General features: G+C 32.7%; 7 protein-coding genes and 1 non-coding gene across 8 annotated transcripts; 6 read left to right on the forward strand and 2 right to left on the reverse strand.

Annotated features, from left to right (window-relative positions):
• Nucleotides 1–13: 13 nt before the first annotated feature.
• On the forward strand, nt 14–1,327 carry NAEGRDRAFT_52778 (uncharacterized protein; the record flags this gene model as incomplete). The annotated part of the gene is made up of 1 exon (XM_002671507.1): nt 14–1,327. One exon carries the CDS (start codon nt 14–16, stop codon nt 1,325–1,327), a length of 1,314 nt encoding a protein of 437 aa, XP_002671553.1.
• A 71-nt stretch (nt 1,328–1,398) lies between these two features.
• Nucleotides 1,399–1,470, forward strand: NAEGRDRAFT_t633. Its single transcript has one exon. It is a non-coding gene; the product is annotated as a tRNA-Pro (tRNA).
• A 78-nt stretch (nt 1,471–1,548) lies between these two features.
• Nucleotides 1,549–2,967, reverse strand: NAEGRDRAFT_52779 (uncharacterized protein; the record flags this gene model as incomplete). Its single annotated transcript, XM_002671573.1, has 1 exon — nt 1,549–2,967. One exon carries the CDS (start codon nt 2,965–2,967, stop codon nt 1,549–1,551), a length of 1,419 nt encoding a protein of 472 aa, XP_002671619.1.
• A 283-nt stretch (nt 2,968–3,250) lies between these two features.
• NAEGRDRAFT_73333 (uncharacterized protein) lies at nt 3,251–4,474 on the reverse strand (the record flags this gene model as incomplete). The annotated part of the gene is made up of 1 exon (XM_002671574.1): nt 3,251–4,474. One exon carries the CDS (start codon nt 4,472–4,474, stop codon nt 3,251–3,253), a length of 1,224 nt encoding a protein of 407 aa, XP_002671620.1.
• A 506-nt stretch (nt 4,475–4,980) lies between these two features.
• NAEGRDRAFT_52781 (uncharacterized protein) lies at nt 4,981–6,108 on the forward strand (the record flags this gene model as incomplete). The annotated part of the gene is made up of 1 exon (XM_002671508.1): nt 4,981–6,108. One exon carries the CDS (start codon nt 4,981–4,983, stop codon nt 6,106–6,108), a length of 1,128 nt encoding a protein of 375 aa, XP_002671554.1.
• A 2,312-nt stretch (nt 6,109–8,420) lies between these two features.
• On the forward strand, nt 8,421–9,138 carry NAEGRDRAFT_81467 (uncharacterized protein). The gene has a single exon (XM_002671509.1). It carries the CDS (start codon nt 8,440–8,442, stop codon nt 8,995–8,997), a length of 558 nt encoding a protein of 185 aa, XP_002671555.1. The 5' UTR covers nt 8,421–8,439; the 3' UTR covers nt 8,998–9,138.
• A 3,327-nt stretch (nt 9,139–12,465) lies between these two features.
• NAEGRDRAFT_59401 (uncharacterized protein) lies at nt 12,466–13,118 on the forward strand. The gene has a single exon (XM_002671510.1). It carries the CDS (start codon nt 12,509–12,511, stop codon nt 12,905–12,907), a length of 399 nt encoding a protein of 132 aa, XP_002671556.1. The 5' UTR covers nt 12,466–12,508; the 3' UTR covers nt 12,908–13,118.
• A 960-nt stretch (nt 13,119–14,078) lies between these two features.
• NAEGRDRAFT_81469 (uncharacterized protein) lies at nt 14,079–15,139 on the forward strand. Its single transcript, XM_002671511.1, has 2 exons — nt 14,079–14,602; nt 14,645–15,139. The coding sequence occupies exons 1-2, from the start codon at nt 14,398–14,400 to the stop codon at nt 15,088–15,090; spliced, it is 651 nt and encodes a 216-aa protein (XP_002671557.1). The 5' UTR covers nt 14,079–14,397; the 3' UTR covers nt 15,091–15,139.
• The last annotated feature ends 318 nt before the right edge of the window (nt 15,140–15,457 follow it).

Consider the following 15,457-nt stretch of genomic DNA (forward strand, 5'->3'; position numbering starts at 1 on the left):
AATATATTTCCAAATGATTCATCACGATATTATTTCCGTGATTGCCAGCTTTCTACCACTTCAACAAATGATGAAATTAGAAAGAGTTTGCAAGGAGTGGAAACTAGGTCTCTATCTTCATTGCTCCTCTGTGAAATCTTTCCAATTGACCAAACATTTACTCTATTTAATACAAGTACCTATTCCGAGACCTCTCATTTCGGATAAACAGGCAAGGAATGCACTTCGAGAATATTGTTATTCGAATGAAAAGACATTGTTTAATAATCAAGCATTTATTGCACCGAAAGATCAGAATCATCGGTTGACTATTCGAAAGATGGTTTCCAAGTGGTTTGGTGAGATGTTCGTGCATGTAGAGAAATTGCACTTTTCTGATGTTAGATTTTCAGGAGATTTGGTTGATGATTTCTTTTCAAGTCGAGTGTTTTGTGAAAAAATTAGACAATTGACATTTGTTGGATGTCACTTGATGAAATCATGTGCCAAAGAGTTTACAAACAAGATGAAGAATGTGGAATGTATTATTTATTATAAGAATAAGTTGGAGGATGTGGATTTGAAGCATTTGACAGAATTTGTGAAAAGTTCTTCATTGAAATATTTGTATTATCCACAAGCTGATTTGGTCAACTTGTCTAAATTGACAGAGAAGGATAAACTCTCACCATTTTATTATGAATTGGATGATGAGTTCAAAGGAGAGGATGGAGAGGATGCCAAACATCAGGTTACCATTTTCGATATTGAAAAAACCAAACAATTTCACAAAACAAAAGGAAATTTTCATGAAACTTTGAAAATGTTTGGAATTATTTCAAATGAATTTGAAGAATTTTATTACAAAACTTTGGAATTACCTGCCAATGAATGTATTTCACAATTTAATAGATTAATTGACAATGGAATGCACTTTTTTGATGTTAATTTTAAAAACGACTTTGTGATGGAATTGTTTTATAATCATTGGAGGCACTTTAATGTCATTGATTTTTTCCAAAATTATTTCAATCTCAAGCGGCACAAGACAGAAGTGTTACAGAAATTGTTAGCAAACTCAAAGTCAACTGAAGAACAATTTGAGATTGTTCAACAATTTTGGCCTCGATGCTCAACCACCATAGAAAAGATTTCCCTATTGCAAATCTCCAGGATGAACAACGTGTTGGAACAATTAATTGAGGAGAAAATTGTAGAAATTGATTGGAAGGAATTTGAAAATGAAATTGATTTCTGTGGTGTGTTGAAAATTGTTAAACAATGTTTAAGGAAGCGAAAGACAATGGAAAACAAGCTTTCCCCAGCCAATAAGAAAGCCAAACAGTAAACAAATAAATTTCGAAAGTCCATCTAAGGCATTATTATTAAGCCAGTGATTAATATGGGTAATTTGTGTAAGGGACCATGGTCTAGTGGTATGATTCTCGCTTTGGGTGCGAGAGGCCGTGGGTTCGATTCCCACTGGTCCCCTTTCCTTTTACTCCCTTCATATTTTACAATAAGGCAGTTTATTTTACATGCTTTTATTGTTAGATTAACAGGTTTTGATTACACTTCAAATGTTGAATAATTTAAACAAGCATCCAATATAAATTCCTTATCCAATAAAAAGTGGTCCCTTATGTATAATAGGCATGTATAATTGTTTTGTATACATTCCCTGACAAAAGATCGATTCAAATCCATTGAATTTCCAACTCTTAATAAAACCATTGCGTCCTTCTTAATTGCCTCCAACATGAGTTCTCTATCCTTATAAATTTCAGGATAATTAATATTGGATGGGACGAATCCAAGTCGAATAGCTTCCTTAGCATCGTTTTTATCCTTCGATAACGACAATTTATCATTCCAATATTGTAACATATTTCTTTCAATAGACCATTCCTCCTCAGTGGATTGATCATCAACTTGAGATTGGAATTCATCCTGAAGCCTCTTAGAGGCATGGACGATAGCATGTCTATTCTTTGAAATTGCCAATTGTACTATTTCTGTATCATCTCTAAATCTATCTGCATATCTCAGAGATAGAGGGTTCTTTCCAATAGCTTCTTCCACTATTTCTTTATCATATTTCAATGGTTCTTCAACATATCTCAATAAATCTCCATCCTTCCTTAAAGCACACAAAACAATTTCTCTATCGTATCCTCTAATCATCTTACTAGCAAACCGAAACTCTGCCGAATTCTTCTTAACACTCTCCAATACTATTGTTCTATTTTTACGAATTGAAATATCCACATACTCCAAAATCACTGGCTTTCTACTCCTCTCAATATACTTTATCACAAACTCTTCACTTCTTAAAAACTTGAAAAGTCCATCCAATTTCAATGGTTTTCTTAACATGGCTACCATTGCCATTTCTTCATCAATGATTAGCTCATTTGCAAATTCAATTGCATACTCATTCCTATACACAGCTTTCATCATGAATTGTTTGTTCCCTAATAGTGATTTATCAGTATAATTGAGAATATACTTGTTCTTCTCAACCAAGTTCAATAAAACATCTTCATACAAGCTAAACTCAGGCCAAGTTGTGAAAATGTGTTCAGTAACTCCCCGAGAAGGTTGGTTTTTGGAATTTCTCAAAACAGCCAATATTATTTCAACCTCAGCTTTCAAATGTTCTCCTATAAACCAATAGGCATCTGCATGACTTTTGACAGCAATCAAAGCAAGTTCTCTATCATTCTGAATATCATCCCTCAAATGTTCCATAAATAATCCACAATATTCCAACAATATCTTTATAAACTCTCTCTTTTCCATTAATTGATTCGGTATTTCAATCGTTGTTGAACGTCTATATTTTCTACAATAAATATACGAAACAATTTTGAAATATTTCAATTCTCGCTGAATGAAAAAGTAATTTCGGAATAAATTTTTCAACCATTCACTCTTAAAATTGACATCAAGAATAATAGAAACTCTATCACCAGCACGATCACACATTTTTTCATCAATTAATTTTTTAATTAATCACCTCGTTGTGGTTAGAAAATATGATCTTGATGATTTTAAGGCTGCAATGTTTTTTTTGGATCCGAGTTCAACACACAGCCAATAATTGAAATAAATTGTAAATTCCGATACTCTATATTCTTATTGACCAATAAATATAAACATGTTCGATATTGTTCGGTGCTCGATTCGTCCTTCCTCCCTCAACAGAAGCAAAACCTCCTTATTCATTTTTATTACATTCAATTGCTACATTGTTTTTGTTTATATGAAATTATTTCTTCTTCTTGGCAAAGAAGTTACCAGAAGAAACCTTCTTTTCATCCACTGAAGTCAAATTAGAAAGCTTATCCGAAACTTGGCATGAAGCAATTCCTTCGTCATAGAGTGAAAACCATGGATAATTATTCTCCTTATATGTTTTCTTAGAGATTGGAGTAGGTGGACACTCCTCTCCAGTAATTTTCTTCCACATTTCACTATTCACAATGTGGACGAAACATTTGCCAGCTGCAGTCAAATCCCAGAACGATAATCCAAAAGGATCCTTATAAATCTTTTGCTCAATTCTTCCACCAACACCCAATCCCATCTCCATTCCATCACTTTCGTCTTCGGTTACAGGTCCTCCTCCTCTCAATCTCAATACCAAATGAAGTACACCTCCATTTGTAATGTTGTAATCTTTCAATGTTCTTCCATCTTCCAATTGTTTACCAGCGAAAATCAATCGTTGTTGATCTGGAGGAGTTCCATCTGCCATCTGAACTGCATACTTGACATCTTCAATTTGATCATTTGAATCTGTATAAACAACAATAGTTTTACCTGTTAAGGTTTTGACCAAAACTTTCATGGATCCACCACCAACAGTTCTAACTTGTCTTTCAAGTGGTAAATGTGAAAGTGCATCTTTTCTTGCTTGATAAATCCTAAATTGAATTCCACCATAATCAGCATTTCCAGTCAACTGTTCCTCAACTGTTTTTCCACTTCCAAGTGGCATGGCAACAAATTGCTTGACAGTTGTTTCATCACAAGCAATTCCATCAATCCATAATTGATTAGGGAGAACCATATAGTTTTGTTTCTTATTCTTTCCAAAATCTGATTCATCCCATTCATCTCCAGTGAGTGCATTGATCATTCCAACTCCCATTTGAACAGCAAGTGGGAAATCATTGTTGGTTACATCTGATTGACAGAATGGCATGTTGTGGAAACTATTCGAATAGGAAAATTGAATCCACATGGCTTCACTCTGATATAATGGAATGAATACTCCACCATGTTCTAACCAATGGGCAGGAACTGTTTTTGAATAATCTTCTACTCTCTTTATTGGAAATCTACCTAAAGAGCATGGAAGAGGATAAGTTTTTCCATCATTGGGAATTCTCAAGGTTCTATGGAAGGAAATTTCTAACGAAGAATCAAATAGACGGAGAGAATGTTCTTCATTGACAGTTATTGGAATGTTATGTTCTTGTACGAGCATTTTTTTTGTTTACAAAATCACAAAACTCAAAGTTAACCCTTTAGTATTATGAAAATGAAAAATTGGCAAGGGTTCCCCCTGTTTTCTAGTCGCTTGTTTGCGACTAGCTAGGACTAATAAAAGTTTATTTTTACGACGATTATTGCAGGGCGATAGGTTTTTGGTTGGTGGATAGTGGCAAAAATTGTTTGAACCAAAAAAAGGATTGATTTGTTGTAAATGTACAACAAATCGAAAATAAAAAGATATATTTCATTCGCCCAATACTGTACTAATTCTCTCCTCTTGAATAGTACCAAAAGGGTACTAATCTTCCACCCAGAGTATTCTTTCGATTACCCATCAATAGTGGTGAGGCCAAGATTCAATACTTAATTGAGTGAAATAGTAACATGTTCATTGTAAATTTTACGACTGTAGCAATGTTCATTGTAAATTCCTAAAATTCTATTTTTAATCTTTAAAAAAAATTCTAGAAAAGACGTTTCTGCACCAAATCAACCAAAATGTTCGCAACTCATAACCACAACAATAATCAATTCGTGCGTACTTCTCAGTATGAAGAAGAGGAAAATAACGATGTAGATTATCAAGGAGTTACCCATGTGCGTAGAATGATACCCATCATATTCAACAATCAAGAAGTTGGATATGAAGCCTTCGTATCAGAGGCAGGTGCTTCTTTCGATCAAGGAAATTCTTCTTCCTCATCAGCCACTACACCGTTCGCCTATGATGATGAATATGATGATATCTCTCCAGAAGAGCAACAAAGGTGTCCAACCATGCTCATATACTTGAAGGGTTCTAATGGTGTCAAACGTAAAATTCTACAGGATATTACTTGGGAATTATATCATTTTGATGGACTCATGATGCGTATCGGAAAACTCTTCCCACAAGAAGAACAAGTGAAAATTTCATGTGTAATTGGTAAATCACGAAAAGTTGCCATTCAAAACGACGATGATTGGCAGCATGCTCTCCAACAATTGCTTTTAAATGATGAAACTATGATCAAGATATTCATCAAGAGTCAAAATCAACACCAACAGTCAAAAAAGAAGAATAAGAATCTCCTTCAAAAGATTGTTGACAAACAAGAAAAACAACAAGCAAGGAAACACTTTAAACAAGACGCTCTCATTGATACTTCTTCCATCAGGAATGTTTACATTGATGCTGGTAGTATTCTTCTCCACGTCCGTGATTTGAAGAGTCTTGCTTTTAACAGTGACAAGGATATTGCAGAGAAGACACTCCTCCGACTTGCAAAATCTCTCCATCAAACCGAATCATTCAACCACGTACACGTTTTCTTCAACTCCACCATGAATGTCCAACCAGAAGAGAATGAAGCAGGTACATTTGTTGTATCTATTGCTGAACCATTCTCCACTTCTGGTGACTTGATGAAGGAATTTTTAAACAGACAGATTATAGCTGGCGCTTTGGAATCTTGTCTGGTTGTTTCTTGCGACCGTGTATTGTTAAAGGATTTGAATGATTATGGTGATGTGAAGGTTTGCAATGCTCGTTCTTGGTTTCGAATTTGTCAACATTCTGATGAGTTGATGATGACTAATAATCATAACAATTCCAAGGATTGGTTGAGAAATATATTAGTGAAATAGTTACTAGCCAATAATACCATTATTATCTCTACATTGTAAATATCCACCACTTCCAAATAAAACAAGTTTTCACATATCTCACACAATTTTAATTTACTAGAGCATCTCTACTAAACTTCATACTCAACCGAGAACTGTGAACATGAAGATAAGAAGATGAACTGCAACTTTTGTATGTCAAGACTGACACTAAAATATGTTCCATATTTGTATGTCCACAACAATAACCAACCTGGATTTTGGAATGGTTAATATGGGCATAAAACGTGGATGCAAGAGATTCCACTCAATGTGTCTCAATTCTTCTCTTTCTGTCCAATCTTTCTATTTATTGAAACTTGTCATCACTTTCAGATTGGAGAATCATGCATTAACTGATCACTTGAATATACTACTTTTGAAATTAAAGAGAGAGGCAACTACAGCTCCGTTCCAATTCATTTTTCTTGGAGTTCAACTACAGTTTTTCAACAAACTGCTTGACCGTTTACAATCATTTACAAAATATTAATTATGAAAGTTGTTGGCAATTTACAGTTCAGAACAACTTCACCTCTCAAACCCTTAACTGCCAAACATCATTCAAACCTTAGATCATTTACAATTCGGTCATGGACTCTTTTGGCTAATTATCTATTATCTCCAAACTATGAAACCTATCCTCAACCATGCCTTACACTAATCACCAACTTTCGTTCCTACAAAATTGACTAAGGTTGAGTGACTTGTTGATGGAAATCTCCCGCCAAATAAATTAAAAACTCAGAGACGTTACGTTTGAAAATTTTAAAAAAAAAGGCTAGAAATCTTCCCTGCTGGTTTGATAAGAAGCCTCAAATGAAGAAGCCTTTTCATCATCAGAGTAATAATTTAATTTATAGTATGATAGTAGTATTTATTCCTAATAGTAGTAATCAATGAAATGATCATTCTACTGTGATGCGATCAATATTCAATATATTATTAATATAATTCAAATAATTATTTAAATAAGCCTAAAGTGAAAAAAGCATCATGAATCATCAAAAACTGTAGATCATCATATGATCAATTACAATTTATCGTAAACAGAACTGATGGCCAACAATTTATTCAAAATGGCAGAATTATCAGCATGAATCATTAATTATTCAAATTAATATTATTTTCGATCAATTTACTTTTTCTGATATCATGTTTCTTTTCATACTGTGCTTGCTGATTATTAAACCATAACAACAATTAACATACCAGAGGAGAACAATTCCCCCTCAATACCGCAATGACAATAGTACAAATTAATTCAACACAATACTGTTAATGGTAGAAAATTATACACTGTGGCCACACACGAACATAACCAGAATTGTACCTCTATTAATTATACTATCTAGTAATTATTGAACATATTATAATACTTAATGGTATTTAACTGGGACAATAGCAATGAAATTCGAATATTTTCAAAATGTTTCATTTATTGAGACCTTTTATTGGTGATATGAATGTTGTGAATTTATTTTACACCAGATTAGTTTTGAAAAACCTGAAAAGATGTTCATAGCACCTTATTTTATTTATGCACCAAAATTTCCATGTTTGTATTTTTGATCAATTACGTCTACACCACATTTAAATACCGGAAATAACCATTTTAAAAAATTGTCATCTTTCCAGTCGTATTTGCATCCTTATGATGATGTTTCAACATGCAATCTTAGAGAGATAATCATCTCTGTTCGTATTACTTCATTACTTCTGATATCATGTCATAATGATTGTATTTTTAAGTTATAGAGATACACTTCACTATTGTTACAATAGTGGAATTGAGGCGGGAATGACAGTTGGCAGTTAGTTAGTTGGCATTCAATATCTTTTATCTTGTACAACCAACTCAACGTTTGTTTCACAACAAATCATAGAATATTCACTTTCAATGGCATTACCATTTTTCAAACTCAAATCTCCTATCATTAATAACTTCAAAACACCTCAACTATACCATACAACAAAACTTGGAGGAATAGAATAAGATAATTACAGTGAAAATTCTTGTATTTGCTCTCAAATTACCCGATATAGAATTCTATTTACTCAGTTCGATTATAGAGTCCGTATCTTGTACTATAAGAGAGATAATTTAGATTGGTTTAAAACATTTATGGCGTGAAGTTTGTACAATTCGATAATTCCAATAGATTCAACTTAAATTCATGGACCAACAACAAATTGGTGGAGCAAAATGAATTTGGATTGGACGTCTGATGCCTCCCAAAAGTATAAATTCAAGCCAAACAGCAACATATTCCACCCAAAAACAAATCAAAAAAAAAACAACACACAAGTGAAATGAACACTACTGCATCAAATAACTCTGCTCCAGTTTTTGGCAAGACCTCAACAACTAATAATCAATTACTTGATATTGATAATTTTTCCTTTACTGACATAATGTCTGCTGCTAGTCAATTTACTGATAACGCTTTTACTTTCTCTGAATCATCAACATATACTGTTGCTTGTTCAACTCCAAAGAAGAGAAAGATGAGTGCTAGATATGAAGACGAAATGGTCAATCAAGATGGTGATAACGAAGAACAACAATTAACTGTAACAACATCTTGTAAGAAAGTCAAAATGGAAACCTATACTGCTGCTACTTCTCCAACAAAGAAAAAGTTGCCAATCTTTAAACTCTCTGAAAATAAGACAAAAGATGCCAATGTTGATCCAATGAACGCTGACTGTTCATCAATGAGTGCCTTGAAGGGAAATATGTTAGATTGCTTTAATTCAATTAATAGTATTGCTAGTGAATTGAATGATGACTTTTTCAAATCATCAGTTTCTTCCTTTACTTCAGCTGATTTACAAGATTGTCTCAGTCTCTTGAATCAAAACTTTTAATTCTCTCAACAATCAAAACTTTTAATTCTCCTAACTGTACAGATTTAACTTGTAAATTAACTGTAATCTAACTCCCTCTAAGGTTGAATCAACTCTCATGGCTCAACAACTCTAAGAAATACTTTATGTATTCTAATAAATCAGAAAATCTTTGAAAAAACTTGAATTGTTTATTCTCTCCAATATTTAGTGAGATTTCTCTTCTCTGTAATGTATTCGAATCAAATGATGAATGCCCAAAGATTTGATCGTTTGTATTGTCGTCATCTTTACGAGAGGTATCACCATCACTGCTGAGAGCAACATCTACTTTAAGATAGTTTACAAACCAAACTTGGCGCCAAAATTACAAAAATCTCTCGAGTCATCATTGTAATGGAATCCAAACTTGATGAAATCATAGACTATTATATTAATTGATCAACCAGTAAGCAATACCAAATGCTGCTTTACAATTTCCTTTCAAATATTAACTTGCAAACAACATGAAAATCATCGGCGGTACTTAGTTGATTGCTGACATTAACTTCACTAACAATAAAGTTCAACAAATGCCTCATAACAAGTAGGAAATCACTCAAAGTAAGTGAACGGTTTTTTGTCATTGTACATTACTCATAATGAAGTTCTTGATTCAAGTCCCATATTTTGGCAGGTATAGTGCTAAAGCGTAAGTAAAACTGTCAGATTTCATATTAAATTTGATAAAACATTAGTAAGATGTATAGCGTGTTCCAAAGAGAAGAGATTCTCTGTTCTTAAGTTCTTGTTGTTGATTATTATTGAAATTACCAACTTTAAAGTTTCCTAAAATGGTTAATTTGTGAACAAAATTAAAGGTATGTGAATAGATGATTCTTTACTGTAGATTGTTTTCATTTGTGGATGATTCTTACTGTAGATGACAATTTAGTTTGGAGTTTAGTTTCGTTTGTTGATTCGCTCCAATATTTGAGGCTAATGTCGTCATTGTCACCGCTTAATTATTGAAGATTGACATCATTTTAAATCATGGAATTATTCCTCAGCTATTAATTATTCTTTAATCTGCTTGTTGCTCAATAAAAAAACCTGTCGATTAAGAACAAGTTTCGAATATCAGATTGAGTTGCTCATTTGGAGTTTGAACATGATAAATTAAATCAAACAATTGGAAAACTTGCAATTCTGTAAGATGACAAGCTGTAGACGATTATTGTATGAATGTATAATAATTAGTTTGTAAAATCTATTCGAATGTATATTCATCTTCAGAGGAAGCACTAACACATGGCAATTAACTTTTCTTTTTGGCTAATCCGAGCGTTTCGAATAAGTGGAATATTGATCACAAAGTAGTAAATTTTCAACTATTTGTGAAATGATTCTCATTCGTGGGATGAGCGACATGTCGTTGATCAAAATTATCAGAAACTGGACTAAACACGATGTTGTTGATAATTCTCATCCGAAATAAATGAGAGAATATATTGTAATTCAATGAAATGGTCAATCAGATTCTTATTTTCACTTGAATAACCGTAGATGTTACTGTAGTTTCGTTTCGAATGTAAACTAATCTGCAAGTGAAGCCCAATATTCAGATTCTCTTCAGTATCATATCACAATTCAGCCAGATACTGATCCTCATCATCCATTTACCATAATTCCAATAGATGTCAAACTGTAGTGACCTTTCTTACAAAGAGTGGACGAAAGCTTTAGTATTTGATATTCAAGATGATAAATCATGCAACTCAATAAGCAGTAGTTTCTGCAATTGACTGGAGAATATTCATTAGATACTTTAATTTGCAAGCGTTCCAAATTCTGCAATCATATCATAAATCTTCAAAAATATCTGAAACTGAACTAAAGTGGATCAAGGAAATCAAAAAAACATGATTCGTTAGATTTTTCAGTGAATATACAGTGTGATTGTAAAACTGAGGAATACATTAGAATTGTTCTACATGCATAAAAATTGTAAATTTACTGTAGTTCGAAAGTGAACTAATGTGAAACGATTCTTCAGATCAATAAAAGGATAATATCACCCATGAGCAGATAGCTATCTCTCTTCCATCTATTTCACATGTTCAACGATTAAAATTCACTTCAAACTCTTTTTCACATGGTTTGTAAACTTTCGAATAAGTTTTTATACAATAAATCGACAACTTTCAAAGAATCTTCAAAACTTACTATTCTTGTTGAGCTGTCATCAATGAAAATAGTTATACGCCAAACATTGATAATTAGAAAGTTACCATCTTTTGCAGAGGATGAAGTTCCCTGTCAAATAATTGGCAAGTCACCTGCCAGTAAATAAAACTCTAATTTAAAGTGTAAAATTTACTTGTTTTTCAATTATGTTTCAACTCTGTCGATATTTAAACATTGTATCAGTTTCGGATTATACTTTCGAATAGCTGTTCTCAGGCTGTCATTCGAATAGGATTAATTTTCTTGATTTGGTAGTCCTATATCCGTATCAAAGATTCTTGTAGCCAATAATTTATGTTGTAAGTTGGAATCTTGATTAATTACCATTCTATATTTTCGCTATTCGAATTATGTTTCGTATACGAATTATTGGACTTGTGAAATTAAAGATATATTCAAATGTTGCTCCTGCTCTATTGTTATCCAGTTGTGGTTGATCATGTTTCCTAACATGTTCCTCAACTCGTCATCTCACCTATTATCCATTCTTGGAATTTCAAAAACCTCAATTATTCGAAACTCATTGTAATCGAATGCAAATTAATAAAAGAAGAACTGCATTTCATCATTGATATCAATTCCATTCTTTTTGAAATTCACTGTAGATTAATCTCTATTCGAAACTACAGTTAGTGAACTAGTGTGTGAGTGGGGAGAAATCAATAAGAACGCAACAGATACGAAACTTGAAGGAACTATCCAAACACAATCACTTTCAATCAACGGTGAAAAGTAACTAATTAGAAATTCGTAAATACGAAATAAAACTAATGTCTCTGTCACTTGTTATTTTATTTCTAACGTATTTTGAATTGACAGATAGCTAGCCGGCATTGTGCAAAATCCATTCATTCATGAAAATAATCATTTATTTAGCTCTGTAATCATTTAACAGCTTTTTCAATAAATTGATAAAACATTTGGCAGTTGACAGCTCTTTTAAACAGCCAACCTCAAATTTTTGACTTATCTATCACGAATAAACTTGATTTCATCTTGAAAATACTCGAATTATTTTCTTTGACTTGTTTTATACTGAAATAAACCATAAATACAGAAATTTTGAATCTCCCAGAATTGATTCTATTATTTCTAAAACGGAATCTAATTACACTTTGAGTGATTATCATCTTCATACAGCTGAAAACTTTTTCATGGTCCACAGAATTAACATTTTCAATCCTTCTTCCTTTTTCTGTCATTGACAAGTGACAAGATCATGGACAGTATAAATATCAACGAATTTTGTGCATCAAATGATTCAACAACACAAACAAAAAAAAACAACAAGAACAACAAAGCAAAAATGAGCTCAACTGCTATCCAAACTCCAACTTTCTCCATGACAATGATCTATGACGTTGCTGCTTCAAATGATAAGAAGAGAAAAACTTCTCCAGTCAGCGAAGAAGAACATCAAATTGCCAACTGTCAACCAAGAAAATCAATCAAAGCTTCATCATCAACATCTCCTTCAAGAAAGAACAAAACAATTCCTAGAGTTGAAAGTCCAAAACAACAACCTGCTCTCCGTACTAGTGGTTGTACTTTGAATGCTGTCAATAATCAAGAATTATTGACATCTGTCTACTCAATTGAACAAAATATCAAAGATTGTTTGAATGAATTGAAGGGAATGGAAGAATTTGGTTTCTCTTCTGAATTGAGCATGGAATTTGAACAAGCTTTCTCCATGTTACATTAAGTCAACTGTCAATTTGACATCTAGGAATTTTGAATCGATAATTGTGATTCAAAATTTGTAAATTTATTCGAATGTAAAATAAGAACAACAACAACAACTCTAGGCAAACATCGTACTCACACAAGTAGTACCAAGCGAGAAGAAACATACACTTCCTTCTCAATATTCCAATTTTGTAAAATTTTTGATCATTATAAATTATTATTTCTTTAAAAGTTTATTCAATTTCTTAAAAAGTGTTCGAAATAAAGTTTCTAAAAGTATTCGAATCAAAACTAAATATTAAGTGAACATTCATCCGCAACAAATAGGATCAGCATTTAATTCTCCAAATAAGGGTGTAATGAAATTCAGTGATCACAAACAAGGTGATGAAAATGATAAATATTGTTAATAGCAATTTTCCACTAATTTCAAGGCATACAATTGACAATAAAGGAGTGATTTCGCCTGCAACAGATGGATTTGGTTGTGTGACGGTTCATTGCGTGAGGAGTGTTTGCTAATACAATTGATTTTACAATTTCGAATGGAAGAGTGGATGATAGGGACTTGAAGTTTGTAGTGGATCCTTAATACAACACGAATTGAAAAGCATCATGTACAGAGCTACCTTTTGGTTGTAATTCACGTGTTGGTTTTCCAGAGTTTCGTCTCCTCCAATGGCACAAGTGCTTCATTCTCTAACAGTTCTGAAAGTCTTGCCATGATACGAACGTACTTTCACTATTTCTGATAACATGATATTCTCCAATATATTTGAATCTTAACTACGATAGTTAGGGAAATAAATAATTTACAAATCATTTTGGTGGAAAAGAGCTTTTTAATTATCTCAGTAATATCATTACCTGTCCACCCATATGAGTTGTCAACAAGTTTCAGAAACTTAACCTCATCACTGGTCATGTAGAGCATATTCTTCTCTGAATTCATAAAATTGACAATATTATTAAATGTTATTGTAAACATAAACAATGGAACACAAATGAAGAAAGTAATCTCTTCCTTTGTTTCATTGTTTTTATATTTTATAATAATATTAGTAACCTTGTTACTTTGTTACTTGCTTAATTAAGATACCGCTCGTTCAAAATCAGTGCCATTTACATAAATGAGTTGCGACCTAGATGCTCAAATACGAAACATCAAAAAAAATTAAACAACTATAATGCATTCCTCCTCTTTGAAGAGATTACCTTCACAGCAACTTGTGTTGATGTTTGGCATGTTTGCAGTGATGGCTCACTTAGTATTTGGTCAAAACATATTCACCCAAAACTTTAAACAGGCCATCAATGCTGCAACCAATGAGTACAGTCATTCTCAGGAATGGAATTCTTACAAGGCAAGTCTTGGTTACACCTTTCCTGTTCCTACTTGTACCACAAGTGCTAATGACGCTGTTTATCCACAAGTATTCAATTGGACATTGAATGAGCTAGTTCTTTGCTATGAAATGGAAGCAGAAGATCCATGGCCAATGATGCATGAAAAGGCAGGGACAATTACTTGTCAAGGCATTGAAAAATCATTACAATATCTTCAATTTGACAGCTAATTTCTTAATTCTCAATACCTCACAATCAGGATATTTCCCAACATTGAAAAATGCTGTTCAGAGTTCAATCTGTCATGTTGCTATTGCGTCCACAAACTATGAAGAAAGTAGAGCTAGTGAAGTTGACTTCCAATGTAAGTATTATTAAGAGATATAGTTCTCTAACACATGTGTAGGTCCATATGGAACAAGTTATACAGGAATATTGAGATCAGAACGTGATAATAACACCATACTAACCACACCTTCCGATCTTAACAAGGAAGGAATAATTGTTGCAGCTCCTTATTTGACAACTTCCTATGAGTATGCAAAATCCAATTTTCCAAAAGCAACCATCCTATCAAACTTTGGCTATAAAACTGCCTATAAAATGGTTTTTACTAAGGAGGTCCATGCTGTGGTTGGTGATTACATTGAAATGAGTGAATGGTTGGAAGCAAATAAGGGAAATTGCTCTCGTTGTTATATGAAAATTACAGATTCTTCTCAGAATTTCGGATCTTTCACAGCCAAATTTTCGGTATCATCAGCGAGAAGTAGCCTTCTGTATGGAGAGCCAATTATTGTTCTTCTTGATGATGATTATTGGTTTAATGGCAATCTATTAGAATTCTTATAAAAAAGGCTCCACAAGGTTGAAACCTTGTTGATCAAACAATTTATATTACTATTATTTTATTACTATTCATTGTTGTTGTTAATTCTCTTGGTGATTAAGCCATCACGAATTGATGATATTTTTTTTATTTAAATTTTAAATTCAAAAAATTGGCGCCAAGTTTCATCAACGGTTTTAACAACATATTATTTTATGTGAAGGAAATGTCGTGATGATGGATTTTATTGTGTAGTATTTGATGTTAATAAGCAATTCCGAGAGTCGGATGAATTTATAATACCTTACCGATTTTTTAAATAATTATTACAATTTATTAATTATTAATTGCTTTTCCAAGAATTATTATTTACAAATCATTATTATATAC

The sequence above is a fragment of the Naegleria gruberi genome (assembly GCF_000004985.1).
Source record: "Naegleria gruberi genomic scaffold NAEGRscaffold_60, whole genome shotgun sequence".
Lineage (NCBI taxonomy): Eukaryota > Heterolobosea > Eutetramitea > Acrasida > Naegleriidae > Naegleria > Naegleria gruberi.